Genomic DNA, 20722 nt, shown 5'->3' on the forward strand with positions numbered 1-20722 from the left:
GATTCTAAAGCTTTGAATCATTCAAATCCCTCGTCTGCTTCAAGTTTTTCTAATTTCTATCCGGAAAGTTACCCGAAGCTTACTCTAAACCTTTTTAGTTGAAGATTCTACTATTTTGCTAACTTAATCTTTTTCTGGAAACGTATTTGAAGGTCCACACGTCCAGTGGAATATCTATTTTTCTTTTCCTCCTCGTTTTCTAACATAACTTCTCTTTCCTAATCTTCTGTCACTTTACCTACCTTTATTTCTTTAACTAAAACCATATATATATAATCATATAGACCAGGGAATTGAACTGGTAAGCATCAATAGAAAATTATTTGCTAAGAGGAGATCTCGTGAAGGTTTTTTTAGTTCTATTTGAGTTTTCAGGTAAAAGAAGAACCTTGATCTCCCTCTATTGTTCCATGATTGGATTTTCCAATCTTTTTGGTGTTTGTTGGATGGGTTTTATTTGTTCTTCATTTTGAAATTGATTCTTGTTTGATTAATTGGGTTTTTCTGCTAATACTTACTCTGTTTCCTGCAGTTTTGATCTTTGGAATATGATCTTAAAAAACAGTAATTTCCGTTTGGAAGGCAATGTCGAGAAAGTAACAGTGAGGTCCATAAGCTTTGATGGGAAGGAGAGGAAGATGATCATGAGAACAGTTTCCTTCAAGAAAGAAGAAGATTCAGATACGATTTCGAAACCTGATGGGTCTGATAAGATGGTAATTGAAGAATCAATAAGTTTCAAGAACGGGAAACACGAAAACATGAAATTCGAAGCAACGGTTTCTTTCAAGGATTTAGTTTTAAGAGAGCAAGAATTTGGATTAGGTGCTTCGAGGAGTAATAAAGATAATGACTCTGTTCGAATACAGAAACCAAAGATTTCTGTTCCTGAACAACAACCAACTTTATTTTTTTCTCCAAGGCCGGTAAGCGAGCTTGATGCGGCTGCAGTTAAGCTTCAGAAGGTATATAAGAGTTACAGGACAAGAAGAAATCTTGCAGATTGTGCTGTTTTGGTAGAAGAGCTCTGGTTCGTCTCCTTTCCTTACAAAAATCTGTCTTTTTAAAAAAAAAATTTTATTTCTTTTGAGTTGTTTGGTTAAGTGGGTTGGTTTGACGGATGGGTTGTTGCAGGTGGAAGGCATTAGATTTTGCAGCTCTAAAGCGGAGTTCTGTATCGTTCTTTGACATTAAGAGACCAGAAACTGCTAGTTCACGTTGGGCAAGGGCCAAGACTAGAGTTGCCAAGGTATTAAAAATTGAAAATTTTAAAATTTACAGTTTTAATTTGTTGTTTATTTATATCTTGGGTTCCTTTGATTTGTGGGTTCTGACCGAGAGAAACTGATAGATATGAATTAATAATTCACTGAGTGGTTGTAATTGCAGGTGGGAAAGGGTTTATCTAAAGATGAGAAAGCTCAAAAGCTAGCTTTACAACACTGGCTTGAAGCTGTAAGCGCTTACGTACCTTATCTCTTCAATTATTTGTATATGAGTCATATGACTCGTTGGTAAAACCTGATTTGCGTATTTGACATTTTTGATTTGGTCAGTGGGGCAAAACATCGAACACTTGTCGGTTTTAGTCAGTATTTATCTTACTTACGTTTTGATTCTGACTTCGAGAAACTACAATAGTGTTTTCCCCTTAATACAGATATTCTATGGCGTGCTGTCCTCTCATGCCTGTGCTGCGCAGACACATGGCCACGTGCTATGAACACCTTAACCCGTGCTCAAGTTAGGTGCTCGGACAGAGATAAGGTGGTCAATGCACACCGCCTTTATGTCTGCGCAGACGAACAGCCCGCGCTGTAGATCAAAGATCTGGATCCTTCACCCTTTTTGTTCATTTTTCTTTTCTTGCTTTTGGTGGGGGCATCTTGTCCATTCATGCAATTGACAAGACAAACAAAATCATACCCCAAGACCAATTTGATATAATTCAACTCAACCTTATCGCTACCTCAAACAGAGTTTCTCGTAAATTGACTCTAATTTGTTCATTTTTATTTATTTTTTATTTTTTTAATTCTAATTAATTGTTTATTATGTAGATCGATCCACGCCATCGTTATGGACACAATCTACACTTGTATTACGATGTGTGGTTCAATAGCGAGAGTACCCAACCTTTCTTCTATTGGTACTTGCTACATCTGATCAAAACTCCTTTTCCAATTCCACCCTTATATTGTAATGTTGACTAATGACTTTTCAAATTTTTGGTAAAATATGAAGGTTGGATGTGGGGGATGGGAAAGAAGTAAATTTGGACGAGTGCCCGAGGGTGGATTTACAGAGGCAATGCATCAAATACCTTGGACCCGTAAGTTTTAATAAAATAGAACCTTATTCATTCTCTCTATCGATCTCTCTTAGTTTTTACTGTTTTATTGAGGTGTGTGGGGGTATTTTGAATGAATATTGCAGAAAGAGAGGGAAGCATATGAAGTGATAGTGGAGGGTGGGAAGCTAGTTTACAAACAGGAAGGGACACTTGTGGACACAGATGAGAAGTCTAAGTGGATATTTGTTCTGAGTACAGCGAGGGCATTGTATGTTGGCCGGAAGAAGAAAGGTGTCTTCCAGCATTCCAGCTTTCTAGCTGGAGCAGCTACCACGGCCGCTGGAAGAATGGTAGCCCACAATGGCATTCTTGAGGTAATTAATCAACATTTTACCTCTTCTCCTTTTATTTATTGATGAGGAAAGAATAAAATTTAGGAAAAGGGTTCTGTGGCAAAGTTGCCTTCGGGTTGCGCACCAATCAAGTGCGACAAAATGGTATCATGTATAAGAAAGTAGTAAGATCATTTCATGTGAGGAGGAGAGATCGAAAGAGATAAACACAAAGATGCTAGTGTACCTTACCCTAGCCACTCATAGAATCTTTTCTCTAATTTTTTTTTAAAGAAGTGAAGTACAAGTAAAATCTTACATGAGAAAACAAAATGATGCAAAATAATAAAGGGTTTCATATTGGTTGCGGGATATTTATCCCCTCAATTTGCCTGCCCATCAATTTCCTCAATTCCCTCTAATAAAGGGACAGAAATGACCACCCTAACCCTGCCCGAATACACTGCCTAGATGGGGATCCACCTCCCTCTATTAGAGGGAATTGAGGAAATTGACGGACAGACAAATTGAGGTGATATTTTTCCCTTGATTGTGTGGGGAATCCTGTCGCTAAAACTCAATACATGAGACTATTGTGTACTTAAACCCTTTTCAATTAATATTTCTAAAATAAGGGAAAAGGCTGACCACGTTGTCGGGTTGTCCAGTCATGTGTCTATCTCTCTTCCTCCTCATAGTGAAAAGACCTCTTTTCCTCAGCATTCTTTTTAACTAAGTTATTACATTTTTATATGCAGGCTATATGGCCTTACAGTGGGCACTATCACCCAACAGAGGAGAACTTCAAGGAATTCATTAGCTTCCTCCAAGAAAATCAAGTAGATCTCACCAATGTCAAGGTATATACTCTTTGTTACACTTTTCTTCTTCTCTTTGGATTCATGAGTCCAATATGGAAACTAAAGTTAGGGTTAATAAAAGTCGTTTTTGGATTACGTTGACTTATCGGTCAAAACTTAGAATTCAGAAATGTCCAACCATTACGTACGTTTTAGATTTTCTAAGGTGTTTGTTTACCTTTTTATCTTTTCTTGACTTTTTTTAATGACAGAGGTTCGCAATAGACGACGACAGCCCATCTTTCGTACTTAGAACAAATGACGAAATTAAACCAGAGTCAACGGAAGAGGAGGAGGAGGAGGAGGAGTCCACTAGATCAACCGATGTAACTGGATCTACTACCCAAGAAGAAGAAGAAACGGATGGTGCAGATGCAAGGGCTAGCGAGTTGGAAGTAGGAGTTGAAGTAGGGGAAATAAGAGTGTTCGACTTGAGCAAGCGTTTGTCGTGCAAATGGAGCACTGGAGCCGGGCCACGTATCGGGTGTGTTAGGGACTACCCGGCAGAACTTCAATGCAGGGCATTGGAGCAAGTCAACCTTTCGCCAAGGCTCACACCAGGTCCAGTTGGGGGATGGGGGCCCATTCCTTCCCCAAGGCCCAGCCCAAAGATTCATCTCTCACCAAGGCTTGCCTACATGGGACTCCCCAGCCCATCTCGCCTTCCTATATGCGGGCCCATTCCTTCCCCAAGGCCCAGCCCAAAGGTCGCTCATTAATGTTATATATTATTGGGTCATGGGCTTGGGTCTCTAAGGGCCCATCTCGTCCCCTGATTCTTCACTCATGAGAGACTAGGAGTTCTTCTTCATTAATTTTTTATTCTTTGGATGTTTTTTTTTTTATGGGGATAACAAAGAAATTTTGCCCTTCTAATGTTCCATTTTTACTTTTATTTTTTTGTTCAATTTTTTTTATTGGGCTTTTAACCCATTCTTTCAATCTTTGTTACAGAACTCTTATTGTAATGTAACTCTTGCTATTCTTTTTCTTATGTAATGACAGTAATGTGTCAAGGGCTGCTTTTTCTTTTTTAAGGAAAGTAATTTATCACTAATTTCCTTTTGAAGTAGTTGATGTTATGGAAGTCAAGCACAATAGGATAGGTAGTTCTCTTCTGTTCTAAGGAATAAAGTTGATGGATCTTATGATGATGATCCTCGACGTTGTGTGGTATGAAATCATTTCTTTCAAAAAAGAAAGGACTGAGTTTGCCTCCACCCATTGTGAATGGGATCCCATTTACCACGGGGCGGGAGAGGGTCTGAAAGGGTATCGGGAAGGTATTTTGGAACATTCTAAAACCTTAGGAAGGGTTTTGCTTAGATGGCAATTACCAATACTTCACAATTAAGAGGTCATGAGTTCAACTCTCCTTGGGCCCTAACTATCCATAGGATTGACAATGTGGCCATAATAATAAAATCAAACCTCAAGCCCAACTTATCCGTGTGAGGGAGTGGGTCATGGTCTTTGGATAATGGGCTCAGCTATTCAACTCAAGATAATCAAGCCCAGCCTCTTTTTCCGTTTTGTTGAAATCATCCTTCCATACGGAAGGTACGTTTATTTTTTTTTTTGATGGAAAGAAAAACTAATATTAGTAAGAGAAAGGGCTCACAGAGTTATGGACAGGCCATATATTCATATAATTGCAACATTTGAAAATTATATTAGTGAAGTTATTTGTTGCATCAGCTAGATCAAAGTAATATTTGATTAAGTTCCAGGGGATGCGAGTTGAGGGGGTAGGATGAAATAAGTCAAATACGGAAGGTACGTTTGTCGGTCTATAAATTGTCCTTTATTGACAACCAATCAAACAACCATTCTTTCAAGAATGGCGACCAAAAAGGTTAATTTTTTTGTCACCTACTATAAAAGAGAATCTCTTCATCTACCATGATGTCATTCTTACAAGAATGGCGACCAAAAAGGTTAATTTTTTTGTCACCTACTATAAAAGAGAATCTCTTCATCTACCATGATGTGATTCTATGATTAGATTATTTACTCCCATCCCAATTGTATGAAATTGAAATTTTTTTTTCTACAATCAAAATGTCAGATAGATATCGTGGCTTAAGAGATTTTCTCTTCACCATAAAAAAAGAAAAACTTGATCCTAACAAATGTATCTTGTGAGTATGGGGTCACATATAGGACTATGAGTAGGGGACTGAGACAAAAGTGTGGAAAACAAGTCTCTAGCTGTCCACAAAAAATTATTTGAATTTTTTTGTCACCTACTATAAAAGAGAATCTCTCCATCTACCATGATGTGATTCTATGATTAGATTATTTATTCCCATCGAATGAAATGTCAGATAGATATCGTGGCTTAAGAGATTTTCTCTTCACCATAAATAAAGAAAAACTTGATCATAACAAATGTATCTTGTGAGTATGGGGTCACATATAGGACTATGAGTAGGGGACTGAGACAAAAGTGTGGAAAACAAGTCTGTAGCTGTCCACAAAAAATTATTTGGCCATATCTTTCTTGTCTAAGCTATCTTTCCTTTCCAAAATTCAAGGATTGCTTGCCACAATGGAAGCAACCCTTGTGGGGTGATTGGGGTCTAAAGTAAACTGATAGCATTTGAAAGAATATATTCTTTCCAATCTTATCAATGACAATAATTTTTGATAGGACTAACCTGTTAGTTCATTCATGGATCACCTAGACCCTACCCACAAAGGAAAGGAGATAAGGGCTATAATTGAAAATTAGAAAAAAAAAAAAAAATTTGATTTTTTTCTTTCAATAATCATGGTTTTAAAAAGTGGTATTGGATGAGGGTATGGTCTGGGTCGATATCAATACTTGTCTGATCTTGTATCGTGGAATGGTTCTAGCAGGAGATATGTTACACCCGAGCCCGGATTTATTATTTAATCATATTTTCTTCTCGTGTGACGTGTAGATTCTACTGCCGTGTATGCTGGCAAACTATTTTCACTTGTGGTCAAACCTAGTCACAAGATCGTTGACCATATCACGGACCTGCCTATGGAAGAGAGGTTCCTTAATCGGCAGTGGGGAAGATTTGTCGATGGTGATTTCTTTAGTCATCCTCCTAGCATGAGTCCACAAAGTGAGGAGTACTGAAAAGCATTCCCCGTGTTCCCATAGTTAGATACCTCCTTTGGCAATGAACTTAGTATCGCGATCAGGAAGTTATTTGGGATCACGAAGGACACGTCGTGACGGCCGAGGGGTAAGACTTTAACCTTGTGAATGATACTGTACCTTACCCTAGTTGACCTTGAGGTGTGGGCTAAAGCCCGAATGAATTCAATGTGCTTCTACTTTTACAGCAGCAGCGGACGAACAAGCGGACTCACCAAGACTGAATCCACCCGTTAGTCCGCCTGTGTTGTCTTTGGTCTTTGTGTGTTTTCCTCGCATGGGACCCACACCCTGTACCTCGGGCACTCTAGTTTAGTCTTTTGGACGAGGTTGGCCTCATCCTTGTCTTTGCTTGGTTTATAGGTTGCCATTGGGTGGACCTATTAGTTAAACCAACCTTTTAATGAGTTTTAACTCATTAAGCCTCAAACCAAACAGACCTTAGGGGAGGGGGAAGATTAGTCTTAAAACCAAGATTTAACTCTCAAGCCTTATTACTTCTCTACCTACCCAATACGTTGGAGGCTTGGAGCATTGAAGGCATTGGTGGAGGGAAACTTGAAGGGACTTTGAGAGGCTGTGGAGCTGGAGGTCACCGATTGATCCATCTTTGAGGTCGGCATCTTCACCTTCCTCTCTCTCTCCTCTCTTTTGAAACCTTGGGAATCCCTTGAGATCGATTTCAATGTTGGGGTTTCCCTTGGGAGCTCAACAATACCTAGTTAATGCTCCTTTAGACTTAAATCCCTTTCACCTTAATGCATTTATGGCTTTGATTGACACCTATGCTGTTCAATCATTGGAAACCTAGTTTAGGTTAGGAAGAACCTTGGGAATGGACCTAAATCCCCCAAATCCCCTTATCTTTATGTAGGACTTGATGTATTGCACCTCCAACGAAGGTCTGAGCTCACCTCCCCAATCCCAAGACCTTAATGGATCCATGAAAGAAGGGCTGGAGGTGATGCTCTCCTTTGAACACAGGAACGGCAGCGGACGAATGATCGGACTCACTGTCGTGTATTCGTTCGTTAGTCCGTTCAGCCTATTATGGCTTTCCTCTTGGACGAAGTTACTAGCGGACCCACCTAATTGAATTCGCCTGAAACCTAGAATCCTTAAGTTGCTCTAGGGCGTGTCTTAGGGTTGGAACGGATCTACGAGCGGACTCACGTTCTGCATCCGCCTGTGAGTCCGTTCCATATATTTTCAGGGCATGACCTGGGCGGATCCACGATCGGATTCACCTGTCTGGCTCTGTTCTTGTTGTCTTGGCCCAAATCGTAATTATTTGTTGGGATCTTTTGTGGGTCCCACCTATATGCTCCTAATACTACTTTCACGCATTCTCAGACCTTGGAATCTATACGGGGGTACGTGCACTTAGCCAAACTTCACCAAACAACAAACAAACAATCGGTGAGTGGGCTTTGGGTGATGTTTGGGATTGATATATACGAATATAGAAATGCACTATCTAGATTAATATATTGTTTTCGGTGCTTGCATTCATTCTTGCTATGATGCATCTTGCATATGAAACTTGTGAATATGAAACGATGAGATGTGAGTATGATACATTACAGTGTGATATTTGGGTTACGGTGCCGGTTACACTGGTGCCGGAACCCTGTGACCATTATAATTATGGTATTTACTTGCTTGCCATCCTGGTTTGTATGTGCCGTGCCGTGCTGGTACCCGGGTACTAGATGGAATGGGACGTTGATGCACCCGGAATACCTCTCGGGACGATAGGATTTGCATGTAGTATATCTGTGGTTAGGGTTTATATTCCATTATGCTACGACCCTTGCCAACAGGGGTTTAGGTGTTGGATAGTCTGAGCACCTGTGGTTTGTGGAGGTGGGAGAGGCCAGGATAAGGGTAGTGATGGCTATCGGGGTCTGCCACTGGGTGGTCATGATGGCTTCTACCGGCGCAGGTCCCATGTGATAATTGAGGTTTCACTGGGGCGATAGGATAAGTGACTCTCAGTGTCTCCCGAGTTATCACAGTAGCATATGCCATAACTTAGACTGCTTGTTAGGTGGAAAATATATATTTAACATTTCATGCATTATGGACTATGTGTGATTGTGTGTATGTGCACTCCCCTTTCCCCTCACTGGCTCAGTGGAGCTATCCCCCTGTGTACACAACTTTTTAGGCTTTGATGCAGGTGATGGTTACTTGGCCGGTCTGGATGTACAATCGGCGGATTACGATGGTATTGGAGTAGAGGAACTTGAGTACGTGTCGGAGGAACACGACAATGGTTGCCTCTGTGATGATTGTGCTTATGGACACTGACACTTTCAGGTATACTTCTCTAACTTTTGATTCTTTTGGGGTATTGTGCCCGTTATAGACTCTTTCTGTAATATCTTATTATAGTTTTAAGTAGTTATGTCATGGTCAGCCGACGTCAGTACTACTACTATATTATTACTTAGATGGCTGAATATACTGTAACTGCTTACGTAATTAATGCTTCCGCTCATTGTGACTCTGACAATTATCGAAATTATATTCCTTTTTACTCAATGTATTTATTGGGTGGGCCCTTGGGTGATGATCATGCCCTAGGACATTGTGTCGTTGATCCTGATAGGTACTGGGGTGACGCGTGCATCCCAATCACCCTCTTGACTGTGCTTGTGGCATAAGCTCGGGATAGGGGCGTGACATGATAAATCTATCTAAAATATGATTTTCTAATCAAAATCAAGAGTAAAACCATTCAATCCGGCCCAATAAGACTGATCAGTATCGGTATCAGTATTGGTATCAATCCATTGTAATAGATCATGTTTATAATTGGTTGTTAAGGCGTATTATTATTATTATTTGGATATAAAGGAAATAACATTGCTAAATGTAGCAACTATTATTGATGATGTGAAGTGCCTCTCTACTTCTTTTATTTTGATTTCTGTTCAGTGTATTTCATGGGCTCTGATGTTGTAGCAGATGCCCTGGCCTAGAAGATCCTATCTAGTGTCTATCATGTGTATGAAAAATTGGCCTTCTTCCCTGTCTATCACCAGACTGACAATCTCTCTCACTTAGGGTTTCAAAAACCCTAATTTCATAATTCATGAGAGGGAGAGGGGGAGGGGGGACTGTTAAAATCGTTAGCCTCGTCCCCTCCTCTCTATTTATAGACTAGGTCAGCCACTTATTATGGGCTACCTTGTTGAGGCAATTTGAGATTCTCAATCGCCGTATGATTTAGTTTGGTGAATACCTTTAATGAAAAGTGTCATTGTCAATTTATAAGATGACAAATTTCCTTGTCAATAGCTAGTGTCCTTGTTGCTACATCAGTAGGAAGAGGTAGGATCCCATTGGGATTATATACGGTACATGTAAAATATTAATAGTTAAGTTAATACCATTATCTTCCCAAACAATTCACAATATAATCCTGTTAATTGCATATTAGTCCCTCCACTAAAATAATATCATATAATGGATTATAGGATATGTAATTATATTATTACCAAACGCTAATCAATCAAACATGTCAATGCAGAGATTCTGTGTCAATGATTGGACGAAAGCATTTTATTAAATTATTTAATAGGATAATATTATTGATTAATAATATTAATGTTTAAAACAATTTGCAAACACTTTACAAAAATGTTACGGATCTAGATTTATGTCCAATCACCATAGACTTTCTTTCTCCTCGATATTTCTTAAAGGGCAATGGAAGCGACTTTTTGTTCACGATCAAACACCATGAATTTATTCTGATTTATAGTTTGGAAAAGACATCAACTATTGGTAGCCAAAATCACGATCGTAACCACAATGATAAGGATCTCTCAAGTCAGGGCGATCAAATTCTATAAATGAGAATCTTGCTACTTATCAATTAAACACATGCAAGATTCTTGCATGATCTGTAAATGCACACATTGTATGTGCACTCACACCCGTGTCTTGGAATCTACATTCTAAAGAACGAACAAGATGCCTACTCATATCCCTAGTCAAGTATGCTTTAGATGAAAACCTAAGGACAACCATAACCCATTAATAATCATGAAAAGTAAATGAAATAAATATAAAATATAAATTCTAAGTTTATGGACACATATCCAACAACTTGATCGAGCTCCTCTATGGCTAGGGGTGTCAATTGGTCCGGTTTCTTAACGGTTCCAACCCTAAGGGGTCGAGGACTAACCGCATCATTGAGCTACTCTGTTCCATACTTGAAATCTAGGACCATTAACTAATGGGTGGGCCGGTTAAGTAATTTACTCTATTAATTAATACAAAACAAGAGCTAATATAGATTAGTTATTTGATTTGTTAAAAAAAAAAGTGAAGCATATCTCATGTGATTGAAATTAGTGTCTTATTATAATATTATTAAATATATATAGCATATGTTAAGGAAACTAATGAGTGAGTGAGCCAGTTCCGGTTTCTAAATGGTTCCAAGCAATCCATTTAAAAAAAAAAAAAATTCTTTAACATATGCTACATATATTTAATAATATTATAATAAGACACAAATTTCACTCACATGAGATATTCTTCACTTTTTTTTTTAACAAATCAAAGAACTAGTCTATATTAGCTCTTGTTTTGTATTAATTAATGGAGTAAATTACTTGGACCTCCCGTAACCAAACTACAACTCTAGGAAGCTACTTAGACTTCCAAGTGATCACACTCTTGTCCATCACATATGCACAACGCTCAGCTGTGCCAGCTCAATCCGCGCAGTCCAAATGAGAGCTTGTCCACGTGGTGAGCTTGGGTGCCACGCCAGAAGATGTCTGGCACACCTCTGAGCCGTAGAGGAGCCGGATCCCTAGGCCTACACTAAACCCAATAGTCTAGCCGCCTGCCACTGAGCAAGAAGCTCATCCCCTCCAATTTGTTGGTTTAGGTTCATATGGTTTCATAAAGCAAATGTTAGCAGTAAAAGAGTGTAACCAAGTGATGATATAAGAATGGGTTTTTAACAAATGCCCCCCTTGAAAATGCCCATTTGTCCAAATGCCATCTTACAATTTTTCTAATTGCACATTACCCTGTACTTTCAAAACATTGTAGCACTTTGGTTCAGTCCGTCAATTTGGGAGGTTAGACATTAGTTTCAGGGAATCTAATGACCAAAATGTCCCTCTGATAAAAACTCACCAAAATTAAAGAATAAAATGACCAAATTGCCCTCATCTTCCCCAAATCTTTTAGGGTTTGATATTGAATGTTTTCCCCAAATCGGTTAAGGTTTGAACCCATCTAGAAAGCAAGAGATCAAAAATGACATGTTTGAATGGATCACAAGAATTGCAAGACCAATTGCAGTAATGATCTGCATCGGACCAATTTGCCAGACTTCCAAATGGGTCATGGGTGATTGAATTCCTGAAGGCCTTCAAGGCCTCAATAACTATGATAGAGCTCAACTCTGCACATCGAGCTATAACAAGGAGAGAAGAAACTAAGACTAGGTTCAGAATCCCATACCGGAATGCCATTGCTTCCTCGGATTGGCTGAAACTGAGTTCGAAGGTTAGAACCCACACAGGAGTTTTAAAGGAGGATTCATAGGTGACTTCAACCTAAGTCATCAAAACGCCAAAAAAATCAAATCAGAATCAAAGGAAAGAAGAGGATACACTATTCTTTCTTTCAGGGAAGGAAAATCACCCTAATCTTAAAAGGGTTTTCTGTGCACAAAGTCGCAAACAATGAATTGCAATAATTAAACCAACTTGATCGATCTGGGATAATCAGTCAAAACAAGCGGGTCTGGAAAGAATCTCCTGTGATTTCAAACTTAAAATCATTTTTAGGTTTAAGTTTTCTTGGACCCATTTAGCAGAAGTAGGAGCAACAAGAGAAAAGTAGGGTTTGAGTGAGTGGCATTGTATGGATAGAACCTCATAAACAGTACTGATTAAGGAGGGAAAACCACCCTAATCTCAAAAGGATTCTCTGTGCACAAAGTCACAAAACAAACAAATCTGAAAGAATTGCAATAAATTAAACTAACTTAATCAATCTTGGATAGTCAGTCAAAACAAGCGGTCTGGAAGTAATCTGTTGTGATTTCAATTTCAATTTTATAATCATTTTAGGTTTAAGTTTTCCTGGACCAATTTAGCAGAAGAAGTAGAAGCAAGAGAAAAGTAGGGTTTGGAGTGAGTAGCATAGAATTGCACTGATAGTTACTTGTCAAAGTGTCAACGTGGAATGGATAAAGTCACAATAATCTTGAAAGCAGAAGTTGCAGAAAATGGAAAAAAAGTAAAAAGACAGAATGGATTTCATTTGTGTGGTGAAAACGCAGATCCATTCAAGAGACCAGTTTATTGAGAACTGAAAATTTTTAATGCCAACTTCATCCGTTCTGATCTCTTGCTTTCCAGATGGGTTCAAACCCTAACCGATTGGGGAAAAAAAATTTCAGTTTCAAACCCCTAAAGGATTTGGAGAAGATAAGGGCAATTTGATCATTTTATTCTTTAATTTTGATGGGTTTTTGTTAGAGGGACATTTTGGTCATTAGATTCCCTGAAACTAACGTCTAACATCCCGAATTAACGAACTGGACCAAAGTGCTACAATATTTTGAAAATAGGGCGGAATTGCAATTAGAAAAATTGTAGGGGGGCATTTGTTAAAAATCATATAAGAATTGTAACACATATAAAAGACTCAAAGTTTTTTTTTTTTTTTTTGATGAGAAAGTAGAAAAACTTTAAATTAACCATCAGTATGTACATAGGGGGCACAAGATGATCCTTGCGCAGTTTTAGCTAGGTAGAGAGCTAGTTGGATACATTCAGTATTTTTATAATAGAAGTTAACATTAGATGCTTGGTCTACTATAAACAAGAGGTCTCTAAGCAGCTCCCATGGCCACGGTTGTGTATGTGGTTGGGGATGGCAAAACCTTGGCAATTAGATTGCTGGAACACCAAACTTCCTTAACCTCCAACCCCATCATGTTGGCGTAGATTAGTCCCTTTTTTATACTATGTAATTCAGGTTCCAAAATGTTTCTAGATTTGACATGCCCTGCTTCTAAAAACAACACGCATCCATCTAATATTATAATAAAAGCCCAGCCCGCAATTATCAGTCCAGAACTATTGTGTCCTGCACATATTAACATAGGAAAGTCAAGCACAGGAAACAGTTAGATATGTTGGATATGTAAAGATTCGGGGATTGGGGCATAGAAATTTGGGATGGGATGGAGTGGGGAGATAAATTTAAATAAGAAATCCATTTATTAACTGCTTGTATCACCCAGTGGGGATTAGGTTTTCCTGAGGAATTAACCAACCGGTTCCTTACAGTCCAGATAAAGTAACAAGTTATAATAAAAACACTGAAAAACCATCGTAATGTTGGTCTGTCTAGTAGATGATTGTGAAGGACATCGATACACATGTCCAACAGGCTTGGAAATTGGAGATGTTCCGTTCTCAGGCCTAGAGGTCCAGCAACCCAGATATGTTTAGTCCAATCGCAAGAAAAAAGAAGATGCCATGAGGGTTCAATACAGGTGCCACAAAAAACACAGGGGGAATCGAGTTGGATCCATTTCGAAAGAGTAGCCTTTGTAGGGAGTCCTGCATTTAGCAAACGCCAGAAAAACATCTTAAATTTGGGATGGATTGTGAGTTTCCAAAAGAAAGTCCACCAAGATTTAATGTCAGGGTTGGAAATGATAGCATTAGAATTTAATTCTTTAGCAGCCAGTTTAGTGGTTAGTGCTCCAGTTTTGGACTGAACGCACCACTAGGAATTAGAAGAACCAGAGATAGGCAGCTATCGAATTAAAGAAAGGGACGAACCAGGCAGCACCTAACGCAACGGTTCAAGATTCCAATTAGACTCAGCCATAAAATCAGCAACCCTGGTGGAAAAATTCCTGGAGTTGAGAGGTATAAGTGTTTTAGAAGAGAGACACTCAAGAACCGAGGGTAACCATTTATCGGTCCAGAAAAAAGTTGATTCACCATTCCCAATTTTCCTAATGAGCATGTGGTCAAGAGTTTCAGCAATGCTGTTAATGCTATTCCAGGTCCATGAGCCCTTTCTCAGCCTGGTTCTAGGATAAAAAAAGGATAATTTTGGAAAATATTTGGCTTTGATTATCCTGGACCAAAGCGAGGAATGTTTAGTGAGGAGAAGCCAACCCAGCTTGGTAAGCAGGGCTCTATTATGGTGTTCAGCCTTGCGAAACCCAAGACCCCCCGAGGACTTGGGTCTACAACATTTATTCCAAGAAATCAAGGCCAATTTCCTATTTTGGCTAGTTCCAGATCCTAGCTAGAAACACTGACAAATTGAATCAATGTCCCGACAAGTCTTCAGGGGGAAAAGAAAGCATTGCATTAAATAAGTAGGGGTGGACGCCAGGACCGATTGTAGAAGGACACTGCGCCCAAGAAAAGAAAGAAGGTTGGCTTTCCAGAGGGATAACATTTGTTGTATTCTAGAAACAACAGAACCAAGCTCCTTCACTTTAGACCTGCAGTGGAAAAGGTTAGTACCCAAGTAGACCGACTCTTTGGGCATTTCCTGTATACCAAGGGATAAACAGAGTGAATCCTTGGTTTTCTTTGGCACATTCCGACTGAAATGAATACCACTTTTTTGTAAATTTATTTCCTATCCAGATAAGTCAAAAAATAAGTCAAGAATAGATTTGATAGTTAGAATATCATCATGAGTAGTTCGACAAAAAATAAAAATGTCATCGGCAAATAGAAGATGGGAAATTTCAGGTGGCCCCCTAGCAATTTGGACACCACGGAACATGTTAAGATCCCTATAAGTGGAGAATAGCCTTGACAATACTTCCATCACCAAAAGAAAAAGGTAAGGGCTGAGAGGGCAACCCTGTCGAATTCCCCTGGAAACTCCAAAATGGTTAAAGGGGCTTCCATTCAATTTAATGGAAAAAGTGGGAGTGGAAATAAGTGCCCAAATCAACTCTCCCCACTTCTCACCAAAGCCTAGGAATTTAAAAATAGATTTAATTAGGCTCCATTCCACCCTGTCATAGGCTTTAGACATATCAATTTTTATTGCCACATAACCCCTTTTCCCCTTAGTCTTTTTGAAATAGTGAAAAATTTCTTGCGCAATGCTGATGTTATCAATGATCTGTCGACGGGGGACAAAGGTTGCCTGGAAAGGGGAAATAAAAGACTGTAACGTGTCTTTAAGTCTGTTGGCTAGGAGTTTAGCGAGGACTTTGTAAGCTACATTACACAGGCTAATGGGCCGAAACTCCCCCACAATAGAAGCAGAATCAGATTTGGGAATTAAACAGATAAGGGTATGATTAAGCCTCGGGGGTAAAAAATCAGATTCGAAAAACTGAAGGACCAGGTTACGTAGGTCAAGGTGAACAACCTCCCAAATTTTCTGATAAAAAATAGCTTGAAACCCATCGAAACCAGGAGCTTTTCAAGGTCCAACAGAGAAAATCACTTTCCGAATTTCATCAACGGAAGGAGGAGCACAAAGTGTAGGATTTCCAGCCACGGAGAACTTCGATTGGAATAAGCATTCAACAAATGAAGTATCAAGAGGATTGGAGGTTGTGAAAATCTCCTTTAGATGATTTGAAAAAATTCGAGCCACGGAGAAGACTCAAAGTTACTTCTCAGGACAGCAGTGTTCGTTCTGCACATGAGAAGTCAGGTATAAAGATTCTGGTAAACATGTTTTTGTTTGTTTTTATTGTATGGACGACATGATCATGATTTGCACGAGGCTATTAATTCGGTAGAGTTAGCTTATTATTATCATAATTCCATTAATCTGAATTCTCAAGCAACTGATCGAATCTTTTTTCTTTTCTCTTTTGTCAAACTCACAATAATGAAGAGAGCTTTTTAACAGCTGGAATCCGTAAGATTCTATTCCTTTTTTAATTATTTTGTTTGGATTTACATACTCAACCATGTGCAGCCAAAAACAGCTCCTTTAGATTTAGATTTAGATTTAGATTTGATTAACTAAAATATTTTTAATTTAAGCATGGGACACGTGTCACAAAACATTTGGACACTTTCTTGATTTACCCCCTTAATGGATAATTTTAGTATTCAAAAAAAATCCCCAAGTATATATATGAACTAAAAACTAAAAATGTCACGATTACATTAATGTAAAGGAGAGGGTTCCCCACACAGTGACTGGTGGTGCAGAAAATGATATCATTCACTTGAAAACCACGTGATGGTCGGTGGAGAAGAGACGACAATAAACAAATTCATGTGAGAGAATAATAGTATGTATTTTGGTGTCGTGGGAAACTTTATTCTCTTTTAGCAATTATTAGTATGAATTTGACAATTTTATTTATTTGCAAAGAGCCAAAGGCCCACAAAGATGGTATCCTATACGTAATTCTCTACCTTCTCATGCATGCATTCAACAGTGATTTAATTGTTCCTCGATTATTTTCTTTGGTTCATTGTGACAATGACAGTTTTGCCCTCCTTTGTACAATAGGGGTGTGTCCTTTTTGTACCATATGGATGATGCCAATGATTCTTTACCCTTTACATGTATGACCTATTGCCCATGCAATTGGGGATCCTCATTTTGGTCAACCAGTCGTGGAAGCCTTTCTTTGAGGGGGCGCTCAGGTTTCTGCTATTTCTATTCACTCATTTTCTTTTTTTTTCTCCTGCGTTTTTTTCTCTGCAGAATCCAAAGTTTTGAATTCTGTATTTTTTCACCATCAAATTCCTAAAAATAAGCCTCATCATTCCGGAGATCTTATATGTTGCATGTAGGGTGATGAGTTGATGGAATTTGAGAGTAACCACGTAGGCTTGGTTACCTATTCTGAAATCTAAAGGTTTATTTCTCATAAAAGAAAAAATTCCAAGGTTTAACTTTGATTTAAAAGTATATCTATGTGGATTCTAAAATTAAATATAGGAATTAAAGAGATTAATTATTTATACTCATGGGGTAATTTAAAAGTGAAGATATCTGAATAGTCGGCGAAGAAGAAGAGAGATGAAAGTTTGTTTTACTAGGGGAATCAGAAATAAATATTTAATAAGAGAATATAGGTAAATATAGGTTAAGTTAGGGTACGGGCTGTAATTTCCAACTTTGGATCCTTGCTATTGTAAAGTTAAAAAAAGGATAAATTACATATCACCCCTTGGTTTTCAAATGAAACTCAAATCATCCCCTAGTTTTTGAAAATACTTAAATCACCTCTGTATTAGACCCCAATATGACAAATTAGTCCCTACCATTAGTTTTATGCTATTAAGTGATGATGTCAGCCAGTTATATAAATTTAAATCCCTAAACTACCATTGACATCAAAACATAGATTTTGAAGGGTAGTATTGTAAATCTAATTCTAATGATTTAGTACAAGGTTAAAATAGTCTATTCACACAAATAACTAACAGCAGATTAACACCATTACTGTAGAGGGGATCGGATGAGTATTTTCAAAAAACCAGAGGATGATTTGAGCTTCGTTTGAAAACCAAGGGGTGACGTGTAATTTACCCTTAAAAATAACAACTCTTATAGCATAAGTGAGGTAGGGAGGTAGGAAGAGAATTAGTGATGGGAAGGGACAGAGATCTAGAAGGGGAAAGAGAGAGATTTGAAAGGCATGGGGTTGGAGAGAGAGATAGAAAACTCTATGGTTAGCTTGAATTAATTATTATAATTTTCATTTAATATATAATATTTATATTAAATATATAAATATTAGTGCTAAAACTTATTCTTCTCATTTTTGTGTAAAATAAAATAACATAAAAATTAAAAATAAGGCCAAATCTAGCCGTGGGGATCCCAAGCTGGGCCTTGATTCTCCAAAATCCAGCCCATCTTGGCCTGGTTGCACCCTAGCTCTAATGCAAAATACCATAGATCCAGCCTTAGTTAACGTCCATGTGTGTTCATATGTTCTTGGGGGTGGGGAGAAAATAACAACTTATAATCATAGGGGAAAGAGCGTTGTTGGCCAATGGGATTGTGTGTGCAAGCATCGTCCTGGACGGTATTTCCTCATTTCCATGGAGGCAGCTCAATATTTTCACACTCTTTTGTGTCTAGGTGCAGGAGCTATGCGAGCCACACGACTAGGTAGGGTTATGAATTTTGATCTTTCAAAAAGTTGAAACAAAGGCTACGTTTGGTTGGAAGGGAATTAAAGGGATGGGAAGTGAAATTTTCATACTTAAAAAAAAAAATTTTGTAATCATTACCCCATGTGACTGCATCACTAATACTAAATCATACCATATTTGGTTATTAAATTTCACTTTTCGTTGCATACATTTTTCCCTTTGGTTTAAAATGTAAAATAAAAATTACACGTAAAATGTATCATTACTAAATATGATAAAAAATTTAAGTAATTTATACAATCACATGAGATAATGATTAAATATTTTTTTTTTTTTTAAAGTATGAAAATTTACCTTCCCTTCCCTTCAATTTCCCTTTCAACCAAACGAAACCAAAATTCTAAGTTCAAAGATATTAACTTTTAATTTATCCCAATATTATATGTTCTGACTTGAGTGTGACTATTAATAAACCCCAACTCTCCTACAGTTAACCCCACAGACCTTGGGGGGAGGTCCCCCAAGGTCTGTTGCGAACATAGAGAAAGAATAACAATATTTGTACCTCAACAGGTCCAAATCTGTCGGTTATTTGTCCAGTATTTTGGACATTAAGTACCAACCACTGTTCCTAAAAGTGACCCAACATTTGTTTGTTAGGTGTGCATAATAGATGCCTCAAATTTTGAAGTCCAAATTAATTCAGACTTTTCTGTTATTTTGATTGTCAACTATCCATTAATAGATTTAGAACCTAATAACAAAGAAAATAGATGGGTTCCAGGTCCTTAGAAACCCATTATTTCTTTTTAATTTTCAGCACTGGAATTCCTTCATCATATATGGTTGATTTCGACTCTAAACCAAACTCACTAAAGAGTTCCTGAAATTTCTAAGTCAGGAACAAGTATAATCTAAAGCCATTGAATATTGAAGAAGAGAGAAGAAATCAAAGACGATGGTAAATATATAAGATCGAGTTTTCCTTCACCCACGGTGAATGAGATTCTTTTCACCATAGATCAAGAGAGTGCAGAAAAAGTTATTGGGAGGGCATTTTGGGAACTTACAAAAACCCTAGGAGGGATTTGTGAACCCCCCCCCCCGCCCCCCCAGGATGGTGGGTGAACCATCCTCTATGGGAGAAAGTTTTCTTACATCTTGGTGAAGGAAAAGTATAGTACATTCATTTAGGGTCTTAAATGCTCTATCCCTGATACCCTCTACACATCATCTGAATCCCTTGGTCAAGAAATTCTCCTTTAACCGTGGGTGAAGAAAAACTGCCTCCTATATATTCATTGCAGTTTCCATACTCGCATCTTTGAATAATTTTCTTTAAAGTTCAACAGCCATTTACCTATGTGACCAGATGATGTGGTAATCTAAGCCATTGGTTAGATTGGATCAGCCATGTGTTAATTCTAAAAGTTTTGGTGGAGAGAAAAAGGTAGAATGAAATACAATTTTTCTATTTTGAAATGAAACAAGTATATATGAAATGATAAAAAGATTTGCATGCCGTCTGTGTGCAAATTCTTTTGCATGTCCTCTTGCAAAAAGTTTGGGTCACATAATCTCTCTCTCCTCCAAATATCCCTATTTACGATTCATAATTTGGGCTATTATATGTCTGAATTAATACTTAGGCATCATGGAAAACCCTCTCCCATTATGAAATATTCATAAAAAAAAGTATGGCACAGAGATATATACAACTCTAGAGTGCAATTTCCCACCAATGAGTGGGTGGGTGATCGAATCGTCCTATAATGCGTTTTATAGAGAGAGAGAGTGTGTGTGTGTGTGTGTGGGGTCTATAGATGGAATGTGAGAGGCATGCACATAAATCTGAACACTGCCATCGTGGGATTCTTTTCCAATTGACATTTATGAAATATCTCTTGTTGGTTGCCACTTGCCAACCACTTTTGTTGTAAATGCATGCATAGACCATGAGTTGACGTGGATGAGAAATCATAATT

General features: G+C 38.2%; 1 protein-coding gene across 1 annotated transcript; it reads left to right on the forward strand.

The window, feature by feature from the left end:
- The first annotated feature begins 544 nt into the window (after nt 1–544).
- LOC122656446 (IQ domain-containing protein IQM1-like) lies at nt 545–4255 on the forward strand. The gene is made up of 8 exons (XM_043850964.1): nt 545–1030; nt 1135–1249; nt 1390–1455; nt 2061–2149; nt 2245–2332; nt 2437–2667; nt 3384–3485; nt 3698–4255. Exons 1-8 carry the CDS (start codon nt 549–551, stop codon nt 4202–4204), a joined length of 1680 nt encoding a protein of 559 aa, XP_043706899.1. The 5' UTR covers nt 545–548; the 3' UTR covers nt 4205–4255.
- Nucleotides 4256–20722: the final 16467 nt, after the last annotated feature.

The sequence above is a fragment of the Telopea speciosissima genome, chromosome 3 (assembly GCF_018873765.1).
Source record: "Telopea speciosissima isolate NSW1024214 ecotype Mountain lineage chromosome 3, Tspe_v1, whole genome shotgun sequence".
In the NCBI taxonomy this organism is placed as follows: domain Eukaryota; kingdom Viridiplantae; phylum Streptophyta; class Magnoliopsida; order Proteales; family Proteaceae; genus Telopea; species Telopea speciosissima.

Excerpts from the sequence above, each read along its gene's own strand:
- LOC122656446 (XM_043850964.1), top strand. The coding sequence starts at position 549 with ATGATCTTAAAAAACAGTAATTTCCGTTTGGAAGGCAATGTCGAGAAA. Across the intron at positions 1,031-1,134 it reads GTTTTGGTAGAAGAGCTCTG|GTGGAAGGCATTAGATTTTG; the intron begins GTTCGTCTCCTT and ends GGGTTGTTGCAG. Across the intron at positions 3,486-3,697 it reads TAGATCTCACCAATGTCAAG|AGGTTCGCAATAGACGACGA; the intron begins GTATATACTCTT and ends TTTTAATGACAG.